Source organism: Solanum lycopersicum, chromosome 2 (genome assembly GCF_036512215.1).
Source record: "Solanum lycopersicum chromosome 2, SLM_r2.1".
Taxonomy (NCBI): Eukaryota; Viridiplantae; Streptophyta; class Magnoliopsida; order Solanales; family Solanaceae; genus Solanum; species Solanum lycopersicum.
The window spans coordinates 40,807,705-40,828,181 of NC_090801.1; the positions used below are offsets into that span (position 1 = coordinate 40,807,705).

The 20,477-nt window shown below is 36.1% G+C and overlaps 1 protein-coding gene across 1 annotated transcript; it reads right to left on the reverse strand.

Annotated features, from left to right (window-relative positions):
- Positions 1-748: 748 nt before the first annotated feature.
- LOC101266277 (obg-like ATPase 1) lies at positions 749-15,339 on the reverse strand. Its single transcript, XM_004231513.4, has 12 exons — positions 15,004-15,339; positions 14,354-14,521; positions 13,996-14,119; positions 13,734-13,825; positions 11,736-11,834; positions 10,943-11,056; positions 10,364-10,428; positions 9,278-9,394; positions 4,264-4,339; positions 3,749-3,841; positions 2,772-2,822; positions 749-1,211 (listed from the first exon to the last, which is right to left on the reverse strand). The coding sequence occupies exons 1-12, from the start codon at positions 15,088-15,090 to the stop codon at positions 1,113-1,115; spliced, it is 1,185 nt and encodes a 394-aa protein (XP_004231561.1). The 5' UTR covers positions 15,091-15,339; the 3' UTR covers positions 749-1,112.
- Positions 15,340-20,477: the final 5,138 nt, after the last annotated feature.

Consider the following 20,477-nt stretch of genomic DNA (forward strand, 5'->3'; position numbering starts at 1 on the left):
ACATTATCTTATTGAGCATAGGAAATCTCAAGATTCTTTCATATCCATTAGTAAATTGCTTCAAACACATTATAACTCCCACCATTGCATCTGTTATAATATAACTCCCACCATTGCATCTGTTATAATATAACTCCCACCATTGCATCTGTTATAAAATATAACTAGTGAATAACTTTGGTGTAGTGGACATTCACACTAAAATATTTTATTACATTCTACTCATTTTAGTAATTATTCTTGAAAGTAAACATTATCTTATTGAGCATAGGAAATCTCAAGATTCTTTCATATCTATTAGTAAATTGCTTCAAACACCTACTACAACTCCCACCATTGCATCTGTTATAAAATCTGATCTTTAAAGAAAAGTTCAATGAACAAACTTACAATACAAATGGAGAAAGAACAAAAAGCTCTTCTGGAACTTGAAAATTTAATAAAAATTAGGAACGTTGAAGATTTCAACAAGGAGAATGTTGTTTCAATAGATTCAAAGAACATAAAAATAGAAGACTCAAAAATTCCAAATACTCTCATTTGGAACAAAAAATGACAAAAAGGTTGTGTATTAATGTTGATTTACTCTTCAAATCTCTTTATTTATCTGTCTTCTTTTATCAGCACACTTTCAATTTATTGAGGAGAGATTAATGAAATCAAATGAGGATTGATGGTAAAATACATAGTTTCTTAATCATATGCAGGTTGAGATCCCTGCACAACTTGACACTATAGGTGACATTGATTTTTGGATAATAGAAACTCAGAAACACGTATATCTTGTGCGATTTAAATCTATCAGCAATTCTCCAGATTGTTTCTTCAATTACTACATAACATCAAATGCTAATGCCAGCCAATAACTTATAAATTGAATTTGGCATCAGCCTCACTGAAAGGAGTACAAAAACAGAAGACAAAAATGACTCGAATATCCATCAAGCTACAAATGCAGATAAAGACTATGAAACATGTCATAAATTTTGCAGAAACCTCGCATACAAGATAAACTTTATCTGCAACCTAATAATGAGGCAAAACTATATCATCTTTTAACTCGCCAACGAATTGATGCAGCTTCATAAGTTCCGTGCAGATCCACCACCACCTCACTTCTTCCCACCCCCAGAGACATTGAACTTGAAGAATATAATATCACCATCTTGGACCACATAGGTCTTACCCTCCTGCTTATACTTCCCAGCAGCCTGTGGAAGAACACATTCACCTTAGACAACTTTCAAAGGTCATCTATAAAGAAAACTCCAGCTTAGTGCTCAAGTCAGGTCACGTATAGGAACAATTATGTTACATTGCAAACTATTAATTTTGTCTTAAGACTTATTAGAGAATTTAACATATGAACTGCCAATAGTAATTACAGAATTCAATTGTCATGGTAATTTCATCCGTAACTTTTGCAGTTTGGTTGGATAGCATAAAAGCATTTTCCATCACTGAGATATCTTCTTATTTTATGAAGTCCATCACAAAGTATCTCTTGATCAGAAGCAACATTAGCATTTCATTTTTCTTTCTCTTTTAATTAAATTAGTGTCTAGGCCAACCTGCATGTATCCTGACGCTTCTACCAGGTAATTTCTACCTTCCACCAGCCAATGTACTGGATAACGCTGCCCGTCGAAGCTTAGCAAATGGGAAGAAATCACCTTACATTATTCGTCTCCGCTAAATGTTTAAAACCTGGTCTCCCTTGGTTTCCACCCACTCCGTTAACCACAAATCCACAACCTTGGGTGATTCTTCTTGTTCTTTTTTCTTCTTTGTTTTTGAGATAAGTAACTTGAGTATCAGTCCCTCCGTTTCAATTTGGTTGTCCTATTTTGACTTGGCACGGAGTTTAAGAAAGTAAATAAAATTTTTAAATTTTGTGGTCTTTTAAATAAAAGACATGTCAAATGTACCACAATGTTCTTTAATCATGTGATCTTAAACATGCCATATGGAAGTTGGAATTAAACCGTTGCTAAAAATGGAAAGACGCAGTCTTTCACACGGACTAAAAAGGAAGTAGAGCAAACAAAATGAAATGGAGAGAGTACATATTTAGTGAAAGCGTATATAAGAATTTGCACGAGGACAAAGATACAGATGGTAGGGTGCTATATCCTATTTTCTAACAATACGAAAAGCTACCTTGGTGCAAAAGGGCAAATAGTGGAAACACATGTTAGTCTGATATAATATACTTGGAGGCACAGCGATATCTGAAGAAAACAGAATAATATAGGTATAACCACAGGTATATTTGTTTGAGTTGAATTTCACTATTGTCTTTCACTTTATTTTTGTTCTTGTGGAGAAAATTTAGTAGAAATTTGCTCTAGCTTGTCTTTGTTTTTTTGTTGACAAGTTGTGCTGAATATATTTATATATATATATAATAAAAAAAGTTGTACTTGTGTGGGGAGTTGATTGTTAACACTCGAGTCTTTCACACTATTCTTGTTCTAGTGAAGAACTTCTCAAAGTTTGCTTCAACCCATATTTTGTTTCCAAGAACAAGTTGTGCAGAATAAAGCACATATATATATATATATAATAAAAAAAGTTGTAATTGTGTGGGGAGTTACTCCCGAGTCTTCCACACTATTCTTGTTCTAGTGAAGAACTTTTCAAAGTTTGCTTCAACCCATATTTTGTTTCCAAGAACAAGTTGTGCAGAAATAAAGCACATATTATCATTTCCAGTACTCGTGAAGCAGAAGACATATCATTAAATTGCCAATGATAACTTAAAAGAGTACCTTAACAGCCGATTCACTACCAAGTTCCTTTAGATCTTCAAATTTCATCACCTGAAGACACCAATACCCAAGCCAGTGGTGTCAAGAGAAAAGACAAACGGTAGCTAAAAATGAAAGCAGTCATAAATGAAAAGGATTCCACTTTTTGAATTTTGAAATGAGAATTATCAGGTCAAGCAGAATAAGATATTTTCAGCTATAGCTTCCATTTCATAAATTTCCACCTTCTGGGGCAAACTCCAATTCCCAAAAATCTACATCTGATGTTATTAAAATTTTCAAAGGTTCAGGCGAAGACGTATATCATCTCCTTTTGCAATTGCAAAGTTGCTAATCAGTTATTGGGTGGGTGGGTGTTGTTGGGGGGGGGGGGGGGGGGGGGGCTCAATTTGTTTGGGATGCAATGAGTGAAGCTGGGACATTGAAGGAGGGGTTTTGCGAAGATGACTCACACAAGGGGAAGAGAAGTCTAAGAGCATGGAGTGTTGCCCCTTGAGCAATCATGTGGGTTATTTGGAAAGAGAGAAATAGGAAAGGCTTTGAAGGGGTAGAACAAGATTATGTAAAACTGAAATTTAGCTTTTGTTTCTAGTGTCCTTTAGGTGTACTCATGAGGCCCCTATTTACATAGAGGATTGGATCTCTTTGTTGAGAACCATATTTTGGTGTAGCTTCTCTTTTTTTTGGTATACGGCTCATACGGGGTTTTCCCCAATTGGTGATAAAATAATTTTTACCTAATCAGCAAAGAAATTTTAAAATTTCATCAATCGAACTCCTTTGGATAAATAAATGGCTTCCTGGAAAAGTAGTTAGGAAATCGCTAGGAGTTTCTGAACAAGTAAACAATTTATGGGTGTGAAACCACCACCTGTACTGTGTATATTCAACTAAAATAATAAACTGAAAGCTTTTGGAACTGATTATAAGGATCCTGAACAAGGGTAGGTAAAAGGAAAAAGAAGGCACATAATGACCTCAGCACAGATGAACCCTCTCTCAAAATCTGTATGAATTGTTCCAGCAGCTTGAGGAGCCTTCATCAGCCTGCGGATTTGCCAGCATTTAACCTGTATTTTAAAGAGAAAAAAGATTATGAGGCCTTATAATCATCAACAATGGTGACTTAAATTTACTTTTTTAGGGGATGGGCTGACACTCTTTCCGTTTTGAAACATCTCAAAATGTTGGGCATCATGCCATTACTATAAAATTTACACAACTTTCCACAATTGAAGTCATTAAGCATTTCAACCCTTAAACTTTCAAGTTATGCTTTTTTTTCTCAAATTAAAATTTCAGCCATGATTTTAATATTTGCTCCACCATCACTAATATAATATACAAGTCAAATTAAGTTCTTAAATTTCATGTCCAGTCACATGACATCATATAAACTAGAACGGGGCAATAAATTATTTATGTAGCATTAAACTCAACACCAAGTAAGAGAAGGAATGGGACAGAATGAAAGAGGAAGAATTTGAAATACCTCATCTGGCCCTGCTGTGAAGAAATAAATAAGATTAATGGCTGCAAATCCAGTCTTAATGATCTTTGGGAGGCAACTGTAGCATGATAAATCAAGATCAGCTAGATGAAGTGACAGAAATGATGCTTTCCATATTTATCATAGGCCTAAATTTCACAGCGAAGTAAAATTTAAATATGTTTAAAGATTACTGATATGCTTAAACAAATGAAATGGTGTCAATTTCCCAAATCTATAAATATAGATAACTAATTGGCCCAGAAAGAATGCCACTTTAAAAGTAGCTTAAATTGCAGAACCAAAGAAAACTCTTCTCTTTCAAGAAAGTAGATATTTTGAGGTTTTAACCCATCAATGTAGTCCACTGCCATAATAATCTATATATTGCAGCATTCATCAAACATGCTTCCAATCCAAGAAATTAAGGTACTACTGATCACTACAACTGCAGATTAGATTATTTAAGACCAACATTTGGAACGCTAAATCTAACCATGTTTATGTGTTATATTAATTTCAAATTGTCTCCTTCAAACACACAAGCAGTAAGGCTTTAAATGCAACATCAAGTTCCTTGATGAAACACAGCTTAAGATAGATCATGTTGGACCATACATAGAGATAAAACATGGATATATTCCCACTTTCAGGATTGAAATTTTCTCCTATGATAGTATAAAGGAAGACAAATTTCAACAACATCAAAACCTAAGGCGTCATAGAAAAGTCAAATACATGAATATAAACTTATTCTACCCTATTATATGTTATATAATCAAAGGTGGACTTTGACAAGTGTCATGTAATGCCTTAACCAATATAAATTAGCAAGGCCTGTTGTTATCTTTAACTGTTTAAATTACCTAAAAGCAAAATAAGGACCAACCACCCATGAATATCTAAAATATAAGGCAGTTATACGCCTTGACAACAAAGAAGGTTTTACACAAAATATACTTTAATAAGTAACATATGTTACTTCGTCTTTCAAAGACACCAAGTCCATTATACATAGTAATATAATGTTACATGCCAAGGCCTACCACAAACACAGCAATCCCCCCCCCCCCCCCAAAGCTACAAGGGTCATGATGAGCCCAAGGTCATGGTACGCCATCGCCATGGGGGCACAAGGGAGTAAGATCTCATTGAAAACTAGAGGATCCTAGAGGCACCCAGATGCCTCAAGTCATGTTGGGAGCACCCAAGGGAAGCAAAGACGTTCTAGAGAACAGACCAATGTCATGTTCCATCAGACATGGCACCCTCCTTGATGAACTATAAGGCCTCAAGAATAGTCTTGGGGCGGGGGGGGGGGGGGGGGGGGGGGACTATAAGCAGGAGAAGAAGATCGATATCTGACAAGTGACAGCATCCTATAACCAAGTTTGACTGTAACAGTGTGTAGTGAGTCTTAGTCTTATACTAAACACTAATTCACCAATAGAAAGTTTTTTCCAACTCTCCAGAGTCTTACTTTCTGTTACCTTCGTGTAGACAATCAAGCAAATGGTCACACACTGAAGTAAAGCTCAGGGAAATATTGATGTTGTATGTGGTGCTAGAATGAGTCCAGGCTTGTGACGAGGACTGCCAAAGTTCGGGGACCAAACCAGGTTTTAAAAAATGGTTACAAGGAGGTATTACGGCTGAGATTGATGTTTGGTTGTGAAGACAACTACTATAGAGAGTACAGAGCACTTGCAGCGAGATGTCATGGCAAACAGGGAGAAACTTGTCGCAATGACACGGGAACGTGAAGAGAGAAACAAGCCAAGTGTATAAAGCACAAGGAAACATCACAACCAGAAAGAAGACCGCCATAAGTTGGAGACAGACGTAAACCAAGGTGAGGAAAGAAGCGCCATCCACATCAACTCACTCAGCAGAAGTGTCGGCCTGTTGGCACTATAAAGCTACAAAATATTGCAACTCCAAAGAGCACAAAAAGTTTTATGTGCAAATCATATGATACACAATGAATTTATCTTTAGAATTTCTTTTTTCAAAGTCAAAACTACCATAACCAATAAATTTCCACAGGAAGGAATAAAAAGATGATCTCAAGAATATACTACTAGATCCTGGAAATTACGAAACACCTCCTTGCACTGGGAACTCCACAAAGACACAAATCTGGAACAAGAAAACAAGACTCCAGTTTAGGCAACGCATGCTTCCTAATAGCTTCAACTTCATGTAAACACTATAACCAAGTTTGACTGTAACAGTGAAGAAGCAGGAGAAGAAGATCGCAGCATTTGCATACAATGAAGAAGTATATCTGACAAGTGACAGCATCCTATAACCAAGTTTGACTGTAACAATGTGTACAGAGTCTTTGTCATATACTAAACACTGATTCACCAATACATAGTTGTTTCCAACTCTCCAGAGTCTTAATTTCTGTTACCTTCATGTAGACAATCAAGCAAATGGTCACACTCTGAAGTAAAGCTCAGGGAAATCTTGATGTTGTATGTGGTGCTAGAATGAGTCCAGGCTTGTGACAAAGACTGCCAAAGTTCGGGGTGATACCAAACCCGGCTTTAGAAAATGGTTACAAGGAGCTATTACGGCTAAGATTGATGTTCGGTTGTGAAGACAACTATTGAAGAGAGTACAGAGCACTTGCAGCGAGTTCTCATGGCAAACGGGGAGAAACTTGCCGCAATGACACGGGAACGTGAAGAGAGGAACAAGCCAAGTGTATAAAGCACAGGGAAACATCACAACCAGAAAGAAGACCGCCATAAGTTGGAGACAGACGTAAACCAAGGTTAGGAAAGAAACGCCATCGGCCATCCACATCAACTCATTTAGCAGAAGGGTCGGCTTGTTGGCACTATAAAGCTATAAAATATTGCAACTCCAAAGAGCACAAAAGTTTTATGTGCAAATCATAGGATACACAATGGATTTATCTTTAGATTTTCTTTTTTCAAAGTCAAAACTACCATAACCAATAAATTTCCACAGGAAGGAATAAAGAGATGATCTCAAGAATATACTACTAGATCCTGGAAATTACGAAACACCTCCTTGCACTGGGAACTCCACAAAGACACAAATCTGGAACAAGAAAGCAAGACTCCAGTTTAGGCAACGCATGCTTCCTAATAGCTTCAACTTCATGTAAACACTACCTCCGGAATTTGACAAAGAACATGGTTACTCTGCATCCCGAAATGCTCCCACAAAATTAGGATACTTTCATCATATCTTAAGCTAGTATTTGCAGGAAATATCCCTCCAATGGACTATGGTTTCCAGTTTATTGATACTACACCAAAAGAAACTTGTCTACATCAGAGGCTACTGGCAGAATACTATGACCCAGCCCAATAACAGGGTAAGCTTTTAGATTTTGGCAGATGGACAATGAAGGGAGAATTTCAGATTGCCAGTTCCCATCCTAATTCTCACAGTAAGGAAATCCACATTTAAGTAAAATCCCCACACATCTTTGCTAGACTATCACCCAAGCACTCTGCTTCAGGAACAATATTCAAAAAGAGTTCATGAGGCATGATATATGCATTGAAGTATTCCAACACAGAATGTCCCTGCAAGTTATATGTCTGTAGGCCTGACGAGTGCTTGTGTTGAGGAAGGCAACACTCCAGTGCTTGAAGCACCCAGTTTTTAGTTCACTCTTTGGATGTGATAAAATAATAGAGAACTGATTCACCACAGACTAGCATATCATTAATTAGCTGACAGAAGAGCCAACAGAACTGTCCCAAAATATTCTTACCCATATCCAACAACTGAAATGAGCAATGGAAAAATAACCTAAATAGCATCCCCAGATGACATGAGGCTGGTGAAAAGCTGTACAGAATCAGTGAAAACTCACCAAGACGAGATACTTTATAGAATTGATGCAGGACTTTGAATTGGAACAACATCAACTATGCTGGTCAAGGTTTTAACCCAGTTCCAGAACATGGGCAAAATAGAGAGAGAAGTAGGAAGAATCATGAGAGAAGGCAGTTAATGTGCTTGTCCTAGGAGACAACTTTGACATGTTTTTCTACTAGATCTGAACAAATTTATACGCTACACTTTTTTAATTTGAGACAACTCATTTTCTTGTTCTGGCTAAATAAGTACAAAGGGATTTTACGAATCTCTTACTTTTCTGAAGTATTAATAAGGATTTTATTTATCATAGAGGAGCATAAAGCAAAGTGCATTCATGTATAGAGATGTTTCCAGAAAAGTTACAAATGGAATCTCCTAAAGTTCCTAGAGAGAGTTCAGGGACTCAAAAAAGTTAATTCTATATTATATAAAAAAATCATTTTAGTCCAAAAGGCTAATCGATAAAAAATCATACAGAAGTATGAGCACTGCAATCATTTTCCTTATCAAAAAAACAAAAATAATGTGTTCACAGGAGGTTATTTGCATCTAAAACATCTGTCACTCCTTTCTATACTACCCAGAAAAGCATGCTGAGATAGTATTCCAACTACCTCTTTTTTTTTGAGAATTAGTACTGTTAGTATTCCAACTACCTCTTGAGGAACGCACCTTATGATGACGCATGCCCACAAAAGATAGGTCACATAAAAGATTGAAATCTCAGACTATGCCCTCAAAAAGGAAGGTAATATAAAGATTGACATCTCATATATTGAGGATGGAAAAAATGAAGATGAGTCCGATATATAAACAATAAGGAAATGCCTCTACTCTTCTAGTTTCCCCGCTCTCTCATGGGAGTTAAAAGATTGAAATCTCAGACTATGCCCTCAAAAAGGAAGGTAATATAAAGATTGACATCTCATATATTGAGGATGGAAAAAATGAAGATGAGTCCGATATATAAACAATAAGGAAATGCCTCTACTCTTCTAGTTTCCCCGCTCTCTCATGGGAGTGAGAGGGGAACAGCAATTGTTAAATATCATCAGTAGAGAAATCTTAAAGAACTCCAAGATTTCTTTAGTTCAACGCATAGAATAGAAGTATCTAATTATTGGAGACCTTTACACTTATAACTTACCTTTGTAACTTGTTCTCTTCACAGTATTTTGCTGCTTCATCTGGTGGCATATCAGCAAGGTTTCTCTCCACAGCAGCACTGAAAGGAATAATTATTTCACCACCGTGCTCCTGCACCCTGAAAATTTGTGATAGAATATCTTTTTATAAATCAGGGTATAACTAAGTTTTAAAGATAAAAGAGATCATAACATAGCACCATAATAACTCCACGAAAAATCATTTAGGTGGGGCCATGAAGTCCAACATCAGGACAAAAACTCATTTGAACAACAGTGAAGTTCTGAATTGAACACTGATTTATGTTCATGATCACAATATGCCATAAACAGTGAATGTAACCTAGATGACTGAATCTAGTCCAAAAAAGACGGAAAAGATTCATGCAAACATGAAGAATAAAAAAGGATAGGGTAATCATATAACCAAAGTAATATAGTTTACCAGAACCTCATCAAGATCGTGAGTTACAATGGCCACAAGTGAACTACAACCCAGGTTATAAAATCTAGCTTACTCTATTTAGTTTAGGTCTTTCAGAACAGTGAATTTTTAATTAAAAGGCAAAGCAATTTAATCTTTAACTATGAGGAGTGACAAAATAAGAGACCAAAAACGAGGAACTCTACAGGCACTTAAATTCCCTGATGGAGAGCGAGAAGAGGGATTCCCCTCCAATATCTTGCCAGCTTCAGAGCAACAATTTCAAGAATAGGAGATAGCTGAAGTGTGACATCATATATTTTGTTCATGAGGGAGCACATTTTTGTATGCATCTGATCCATTTTGTAGCCCACACGTGTCATTGCTTTGCAGACGACAATGTAGAGAACAAGAGCAGAAGAATGATGTAGTGTAACCCAAATTCTTTTTATGATCAATATCGTAACCAACTTTGTACTGGCAGGGGAGTACTATAAATTTGCAGTATATTGATTTTTTGTTAGAATTAAAAATAATCTGATTATCATATACAAAAAACAGTTCTGATCAAATATCAAATAACACAGTTCCCTCAAAATTTAGCTTTTCTAAGTGTGAGAAGGGCAAAATAATTGTGATAACTGTTAAGAGGGATGGATCATACCATGCATGAATCTTCGGCAGAAACTTGTTCTTTTTCCTTTGATAGTCTTTCTCATTCATATTAACCTGTCAATGTTTTCGTTACATAATCAGTAGGCACAATGCAATATTCAGACTATTCTGCTGATCCTAATCATGTACTGCCTGGCTGGCAATGGAAGAAACATCAACGCATCATGAGAAACTACCCAAAAACTATGTGAACAATGTGACAAGATACAGATATAACCCTAGTACAGCATATATTTTACCTGATTTGTTCCACGAGTAATCCCCAACTAGTGATACATCCTCCCCCCCCCCCCCTCGCACACACACACACACACACATTCAAAAAAGGAGTACGGAGACAACATTTCCAGCCACATATGAATAACTTTCCTTTGATTGGTTAAACAAATTGGATCATTCTAATTATTACCTATAACTGAACTCGGAAACTAAAAAATTCTGCCTTTTGTAATATCAGTTTGTGCAGTAGGATATACATTGAAAACACATATTGCTACTTACAGAATGTAAATTCTGCCAGATTTCGTACATAGCCAAGACAAAGAGGAGTTAAATACGTTAAACTCACCAAGTAAACAATTGGTTTTGCAGTAAGGAGCTGGAAGGTATTCAAGAATTCAACATCTGCAGCTTTCCAGTCCCCCAGACGAACATCTTTGCCTTCCTGGAGTGATGCTTTGACCTGTGTAAACAGGCAGCGGCATAGTTCCATTATCTAGACCTTTTCAATCATTCAATTATCTGAAAAATTACCTTCTCAAAAAAAAAATGAGCTATAAAATGTGCTCAAATTTTTGCACTCAATTACCTGGAGAACTACAGTGAAGTAAAATATGTGAAGATTTAACAAGAAAAAAACAAGAGAAAGCAGTTCATCCTTTTCTTTTCAAATCAATGTAGACTCGAGCTACAAAACAGCTGAAAAGTAGTGGAAGACAAGTCTGACACCACCATTCCTTTTAAAAACTATGATTCTGCCAGACTTCTCCACCAGAAATGAGCATACACAAATAAAGAGAAGTATCTTACTAGTTAATCTAACCTGAGATGGATATTCAATCATCTGTACCGATATCAGTCTCCTTTCTCATCTAGAAAAGGATCTTAAAAGGAGGAGACACCATTTTTAAGGAAATATATTTCTTCTATTGGAGGACAATAAATACATGATGGTACCAAAACATCTAGTTAGATTATAAATGGAGAATGTCAATGGACTATACAGAAACAGAAAAATTTCATACTGCTAACATTCAAAGACTTCGCTACCCAGAGACCAAGAAAGTCTTAACAGATACAGAGATAAGATAAAAATCTAAGCAAGTAACAAGGTCAAAAAAAGAAGAGCAATAGCCACAAACCCTTAGACATAATTCATGCTCTATTTTCAATTGTTTGTCATTGCTTCTCTTCATACTCTTATCAAGATCTTCTATCCTTCTCTCCATGAACTCGATGTCCTGGTTCACACAAAAGGATGACATATTTCATCAATCATGAAATTATTACAGTGAAAGGCACATTCAGTTGAAAATGCCTAAATTTACAATTAAGTTACAAATTCCTCATAAATAATCAAATTAACAGGAAATCCAGCATATTAGTCCAAAAGGACCTTCCAGCAATACACAATGCCTCAGTAATGGACACAGGAACTTAGTGATAACACAGTATCGATCCATGCAGGAGTCTCAATCATCTAAATTTATGATGAATGCTCCTTGTACATACATCCATTACACAAAGCACCACTGTGCATTTAAAATGCTTTTTATTAATTATTAGCGAAGTGTTACAGTAGAAACCTTTTTTTACCTGACACAAATTACTAACCATCTTCATGTGTCCAGAAATAAAAAGAGCATGCTGTTGAAATGGCATGGGAGATTTGCAGATGAAGATTCTAGCCTATGGAAGAAGGTGGTTGCTGCAAACATGGGCAGCAGAGTCACTCGTAAATTGAATGTGACAGATCACCGCATGGGGGTAGGTCCCTGGAAACACACTAGCAGCTTATGGGAGGAATTCTCACAGAACATCACCTTTGAGATAAGAAATGGGCAACATGTCAAGTTCTGGAAGGACAAATGATTGAACAAAATCACCCTGATGGATAGCTACCCATCCCTCTATGGCTCTACCAGCTAGCCAAGGAACCTGACTCAACCATAGCTTAAAACAGATCAAGGAATATTTGAGACCTCCAGTTTAGAACACACATGAATGACTAGGAGCCACACAACATTTTCAAAATGCTAGGAGGACTGGAGAACTCCCCCGTGGATGAAGAAGTCACAGATAGAATCAGGTGGGGAAGCTTGGACCATGCTCTTATACTGCTAAGGCAGGCTACAAACACCTCTGTGAGCAAAATGAAATCTAGACTCTTGGCCCTCGAAATTCATTAGGAAGACGAAGCTGCCATAAAAGATGTCTGCTTTTCATGGAAAGCTCTCAGAAAAGCCTGCCTGCAGTCAGCTGGTAAACAGATGTTACACATGCAATTAAAATTTAGAATCTGTTAATCACCTCTTCCTGCACTGCCCAGTAGCTACAGATATGTGGTCTATGTTTTTATCCATGCTGGGTATAAACTGGACCATACCTCGAGGCATTAAGGAAGCAGTTGGGTAGGAACAGTTGGAAAGTTGACAAAGCCATCAAGAAAGACTGGAAGATGATCCTCTCTTGTATCTTTTGGGTTCTGTGGCAAGAAAGGAATCGCAAATGTTTTATCATCTTTAAGTAGTGTTGGCTCATATCTAGATTTTATCAGTTCATTTCCTTCAACTTGGGCCATCTTTTTGCTTCTTTTGGTGAGCTCCCTGGTTAGAATGGAGCATATCGTAATGGAGCTAACATTAATATTGGTTACTTTTGTATCTTCGCATCTTTTTTATGCCATCTATGGAAGATATTATATCATAAAACAATGTGACAAGAAATATAAGAGAACTGTTCAAGTGCCAAACAACCTCTTTCATCAGAGTGCTCCCGCACCCAGTATGAGACCGCTTTCTTGCTGCATTTGTATGCAACTGATCTTGTACTTACTCATAGGAATACTTTCCTTTTCTTTTCTTCATTTCGTGTTTTCGATAAATACGTAAACTCATAGGTATTGACAATTGGGAACATGTAGATGTTTTATTGACCCGAAGATATGATTAGGAAAATTTCCAACAGTAGAAGCTACTCATTAATGCAGTAGTCAAGTGCAATCAACAAAATCCCCCTGACAATGCTTATTATAGAGTACATTCAATTACGGTATTACAAAATAATAAGTTACTGCCTTCAAGGAACTGAATGCATGCCCCAACAAAATCCAAGAACTCAAAGTGCATGAACCAACTTACCTTAAGCCTTAGTTCCTCACTTATAACCTCTAAGTCTCTCACAGGATCAACAGTGTCATCAACATGGATAATATCTGGATCTTCAAATGCGCCTGCCAAACCGCAAAATATGTACGATAGCATTCAAAGTCTGACTATATAAGATACATCTAGAAATAATTACTCAGATCTTACGGACCACCACATTTGCAAAAGTATACTTAAGAACCAGCAGAGAGTAGCTCAATAGATGGGAAAACAAAATGGAGAGTGAATATATTACGTAGAACATGGAAAATGCCGTCAACTGCGCGGATGTGGGATAAGAAACTGTTCCCCAATCCTTGTCCTGCATGAGCACCTCGAACAAGTCCAGCTATGTCATGAATTTCCAAAAAGGCAGCCACCTAGATGTCGTCAAACATTCATTAAAAAGAAATTACAAAAAATATTGTCCTAGAGACAAATGAAGAATAAAAAAAAGAAGCTATCCAAGAGGCAAATCAACTTAATTATATAGAATAATTTAATAAACAATTGAGTCACAAATAGATCATCATAGCTACATAAGGGAGGGAAAAAGAGGCACATCAACTTCTTCTTTTCTGGCCAGTATTAGTTGTTGGATTTGGATGACAAACCTCACTCTTGGGCTTGTAAAGTTGACAGAGCCATTCAAAACGCTCATCAGGAACGTGCACTCGAGCTTCATTAGGCTCAATAGTACAAAAAGGAAAGTTTTCTGCCGGAATGGATAACTTTGTCAGTGTGTTGAAGAGAGTAGACTTCCCCACATTGGGTAATCCTACCTGAAAGAGAATAAACAAGCTCAACATCAAACTTCTACAGATATATCCATATTGAATTAGTGTAAATGATTCTAAAGATAAAGGTGAAATTTTGGTTAAGCTGAACCAACTGTCACATGCAAATTTAACAGCCTTGAGTTTTTTCTTTAGGTTTTAACTCCCAGAACCTAACTGTTTTTTGTTGTCAAGGAGTTATCACCATCTTCTTGATGCTTTTTACTACAGCCTCTTAATTCATCAAAAAAAATAACAATCTTTAGTCCCATTTCCTCATCAAAAGTTGTACATCTACCTAATGCAAATAGTATAAAGTAAATAAGCTACTGAAAAATCAAAATACGGGTTTATAACTGTAATAGCTCAGTGGATAATCAAAATTTGTATTCCATTTTCTAGATATTCCAGTTATTTCAGCTACGAGGAATACAAACGGATATCAGACGCATATGTATGAAAAAATAAGAAAAGAGAGAGAAACTTACGATTCCAATTTTCAAGTGGGATGAGAAACGGCCAAGAATCGGCCTTTCGGCAGGAACTTCTTTACCTTTAGCTGCTTTTGGTGGCATAACTGAGAAATTGGGAAATGGACAGAAACTTGATGTGGTGAAGAGCTTAGGGTTTTGGATTTTGTGTTCGTTACAGTATCAGTGGAGAAATGGAAAAATAAGTTTTATACATGGTGGTCGGCTCCAGCGAAAAGAAGATGCTGACCCGAAAGTTGCTTGATTGGGCTCAAAATTTTGATACCTTCAGATACGTTTTAATACATGTATCGCGATATATATAATGTCAAACTTAAATGTAATTTGTTCAACATTTGATTCACATGTTTGGATACATAACATATCACTCTAGCCGTTATCCCATTTTGCTTGTCACATTCTTGTGTATCTAATATTTCATATACATAGATATATACATATCTAGTGTATATATAGTGTGATTTGCATGTATCTGAGAAATATATGAATATTGTTTTGCTTTTCTCTCTATTTTGTGTATTTGATAGCAAACGCACATGTATCTAAGCATATTCTTTTTTAATATATGATATGAAACTTTTAATTATAGTGGGAAGACACGTAATATTTGAAAGTATAAATAACAATTGTATATATGGTTGTGAAGTATGTCTAATAAGATCGAAAATTGGATATTCTTTTATCGGGGTGTATGTGAAAAAATTTGAATTATGTGTATCTGAATTTTTGTTAGAAGAAAATTGCTCTCAAATCTATATTTCACCACACGATTCAATAAACAAATCTATTCTAAATAAGCTCAAATTTAGAAATACAAATTTCATATATCAAAAACAGTAAACCACAATCATTAATTTATCCATATAACAACAAATCTAACACACAATACAACACTATTTTAAACTTTTGCATGTATATTTGCATTTTAGTCGTATATAACTAAAGCTCATGCAAAAATAGACTAAATTTTCAAAAAAATCAAAAAAAAAATTGTTCTTCAAACTTTAACAACCAACATCGAGATATACTCCAAGTAGAATCAAATTTGAAACATAAATTTCATATATGATACGGGCCAAAAACTTAATGATCAATTTATCAAAAGAACAATAACTCTTAAAACAAATTTTGCAAGAATGATTACTTACAAGTATTTTCAAAAATTCATTTGATTTAAATTTACTTTATATATTTAAAATTTTATCAAGCATTAGATTTTAATTGGTATAAATTCAACAAATTTTTATATGACAACTAAAAAGAAAGAGAATGAGTAGAAGAAGAAAAAGATGATTTTATCGAAAATTGCTTAATAGTGGAATTAGTTAAATATTTTTAAGAAGTGGGTATAGATTCAATGTGGAAAATTCTTTTAAATATCTCAAATTGCTAAATTTTTATATACATAAATTTTCAAATATATAACATAGTGAAGAAAAAAAAAGACAAACAATCAAAGCGAAGAATATATAAGACTTTTAATTATTTTTTTTAAATGACCAAATCAACTATGTTTAGCAAGCAGGCATATTAATGACCATGTGCCTATTCCTAGACAATCATTAATGATAACATTACTAAAAGATAACTCTCGTTATGCATGGGTCCAATAATATATGTGAAATATTTAAGATATATTTTTATTGTGAAAATTAAACTTTGTGAACATATTATTTAAAAAAAGTTTAAATGTAGTATTCAAAAATAAAATTTATATCATCTGTGTTTATAAATTATTCTCTCTAATATGTATTAAAGTTGTACTATAAATGTCACGACCCAAAACGAGCAGCGAGTGACACCCACACTTATCCTACTATGTGAGCGAACCAACCAATCTAAATCCCTACATTTCAACCATAAGAACCAGAATATAATGCGGAAGACTTAAAAGTCATTAACGAAATCAATTAAATAACTTCTAAAGCTCAAAACTTATCATTATCCCCAAAATCTGGAAGTCATCATCACAATAACATCTATCCTCAAATTACTAAATCTAAGAGTATCTAAGAAGCTAAAATAACTAAACAGCTAGTCCATGTCAGAACTTCAAGGCATCAAGACGTGAAGAAGAAGATCCAGTCCAAGCTAGAAACAATAGCTCACCCTGAAATCTGACGTGATGAAGACTGGCTAGAGTTGCGGTTGAGTTGAAGACGGCGGTAGGTTTGCTGCACTCTGCAAATAACAAAGAGAAAACATACAAGTAGGGGTCAGTACAAAACACGAGTACTGAGTAGATATCATCGGCCAACTCAAAATAGAAAGCAATATATATCAGATAATATCATAAAATCAACTACAATGCTCAACAGGTAGCAACAACAAGTACAAGAATCATTGATAACAACGCCAAGTACACCCATGAGGACTCAAGCCTCCACACCATACTCATTTGGGGAAATAGGTTCATTAATTTGAGTATATTAACATAATCCAAGATTCATTCTCTTTATTTCCTCTTGTGTCGGAACGTGACACTCCGATCCCCTAATACTATGTGTCGGTTCGTGACACCCGATCCACTAATACTATGTGTCAGTTCGTGACACCCGATCCCCTAATACTATGTGTCGGTTCGTGACACCCGATCCCCTAATTCTATGTGTCGGTTCGTGACACCTGATCCCCTAATACTATGTGTCGGTTCGTGACACCCGATCCCCTAATTCTATGTGTCGGTTCGTGACACCCGATCCCCTAATACTATGTGTCGGTTCGTGACACCCGATCCCCTAATTCTATGTGTCGGTTCGTGACACCCGATCCCCTAATTCTATGTGTCGGTTCGTAACACCCGATCTATTAACCTCATTCTTTTAGTTCATCAAGCCTTCTTTTATACCAAGGCATCATCATTAACAAAGAGGTTTTTAAGATTTAAGATTCAACAGCCTCATCATGATAATTCATCACAATTACATTATCATATCATGCAAGCACACAATTAAGCATATAGAAGACTTTACAAAATTACCCAATACATATCATTCGCTATTAAGAGTTTCACTACGAAATAGCATAAAAACCATAACCTACTTCCACCGAAGAATTCGTGATCAAGCAAGTGATACGCTCAAACTTACTTCTCAAATGAGAAGTAAAGCGGTCGCGTCAAGTAAATAACCCAACTAGTGAGGTTGGGATCGTTCCCACGAGGAAAATAGTCTAGACTTAACTCCAACTTGTAATTACTATTGTTCGGTTGATGACTTTCTTAAAAAGTAAAAGCATAAAAAGGGGGTTTTGTACTTCCTAATAAAATAAAAATAACTAACGAACTTGATAGAGACACTTAACAACTTTTAATGTTGAGTTTTAATCAAGTAATCAAAGTAACTAGGGTTTACGTGTTCCCCACAGGTTCATAACTTGATAATTCTAGCTATAACATTTCTTTCCTAGTATCTTGCATGCAAAGTGATAAGTTATGTATTTCTAAATCCTTGGTCCGGCATCTAGAAAATCTCACTCCGCACCTTGGTCCGGCTACGTGTGTTGCTTTCCTAACCCTTATCCTTACCTCATATTAAGCATCATATTCGATATTTGACTCAGTTATTACCTCGTACCAATCAATACTAGCCTATTAGATAGTATACACTAAATCTATGTTAATAATTCTTTTCCTATTATCTACCTCCTTGGTCCGGCAAGTAGCATTAAGGCGAGTTCTAACGTTGATCATCCGTTAAAAAGACTTCTAAGCGAAAGAATTATTAATACATGCAAGACACTATTCTAGAATTGTTATTTTAGCTAGGGTTTATCTCATTATTTGCCTATGGTTCCCACAACCCTAGTTATAGAGTTTAGTTCCTCATAGCCATAAACACAATATTCAAATATATTAAACAAGAATTCATGTACTTACTTTAATGAGAAAGAATAAAGTCTGAAAATTTGCTTGATTAATCAACAAGAGTTGCTTGTAAGAATCTCCAATAATCAAAAACTCAGAAAAACAAAGTCTAATAATATGATGTTAAATCTCCCAGAGTCTAACCTCAAAAACGAGGTTTTTCGAACTATTTATAAAAAAATAAAAACCTAATTAAACAAGGATTCTAATAACTGGAAATCTGCCAAAACGCGGCTGGGTCGACGGACCACGCGACGGAACGTCGTGGTCATGACGGACCGTCGTGGGCTCCGTCGCCCCATACTTGGGTGCAATTCTTCTACTGCTTTCTTCATTCCCCTCGACGGCAAGTGTGACGGACCGTCACAGGCACGACGGTCCGTCGAGGGTCTTCGTTACAAAATACTTCAACTTTTGGAATTTGGGTACTGGGATCACTTCTCTGATCTTCGCGACGAACCTGCAGGACGGACCGTCACAAGCTTCGTAATCCCACACTTGGTCAGACTTCCCCATCTTCCTTCAGCAGCTTCTCTACGCTGCCACCTACGGACCGTCACAAGCACGACGGACCGTCATAAGCTCCGTAGGTGGTCTCTTCTGCATTTTTCGCTCAAAATCTCCGCATTCAGCTTTAGAAAGATTTCCTGCAAAACAAAGAAAAACTTATATCAAAATTAGCACAAAAAGGGCTTTCGGACACACTAAACTTAAGGAAAAAGTATTAATTATACCGTGAAACCACGGTATATCAGCAAGCTATCCCCCAAAACCTTTGCTTTCTTCTTCGTTTCTCTCTTCTCTCGATCGTTCGTTCTCCCTCTTCTCTTTTTCTGATTTTTCCTTATTCAAACTCTTTTTCTTTTACCCTAATTACCATATAATAAATATAAAAGATGACCAAAGTAACCCACTAATTAATTCAAGGTTATCTCCTTTAACCCCCAAAAAAATGAATTATTAACATTCAACCACTAATTTTATAATTATAAGCAGGAATAGTCCAAAATGCCCCTTAAAACATTTAACAGAAATCCGACCCAGTCAGGGTTACGCAGCCTGTGACGGCCCGTCGTGCCTGCGACGGTCCGTCCTGCTGCTTCCGTCACAAAGTTCAGAGACTGAATTTTACTAAAGGGCCTGTGACGGTCCGTCGTGCTCACGACGGTCCGTCCTGCCATGTCGTCGCGAAGTTCAGAGAGTTGTTCTCAGTACCCAAATTTTCAGAATCTAAGTGTTTTGGAACGAGACCCCCTCGACGGTCCGTCGTGCCCATGACGGTCCGTCGTGGGATCCGTCGACTCAGACTGTAATTACCAGAAATAAACTCTACTGCTTAAAACGACTAACAGGTCGTTACAATTATAATATAGGTGCATTAAAGCATATGATAAACGCATTTTCTATAAATAAAATCTATCTCTAACGTGTATAAAAATTATATTATAAATGTATTATAAATATTCCGTGAAAGAGAAAATGCTATTGCTATCAATGATAAATATTTCTTAATAGAGGATATCTATGTAACTTTCTTTTATAATATGTGGATAATATTTATAGTTGAATATAATGTTATTTTAAAAGTGAGCTAACAAACAAACTA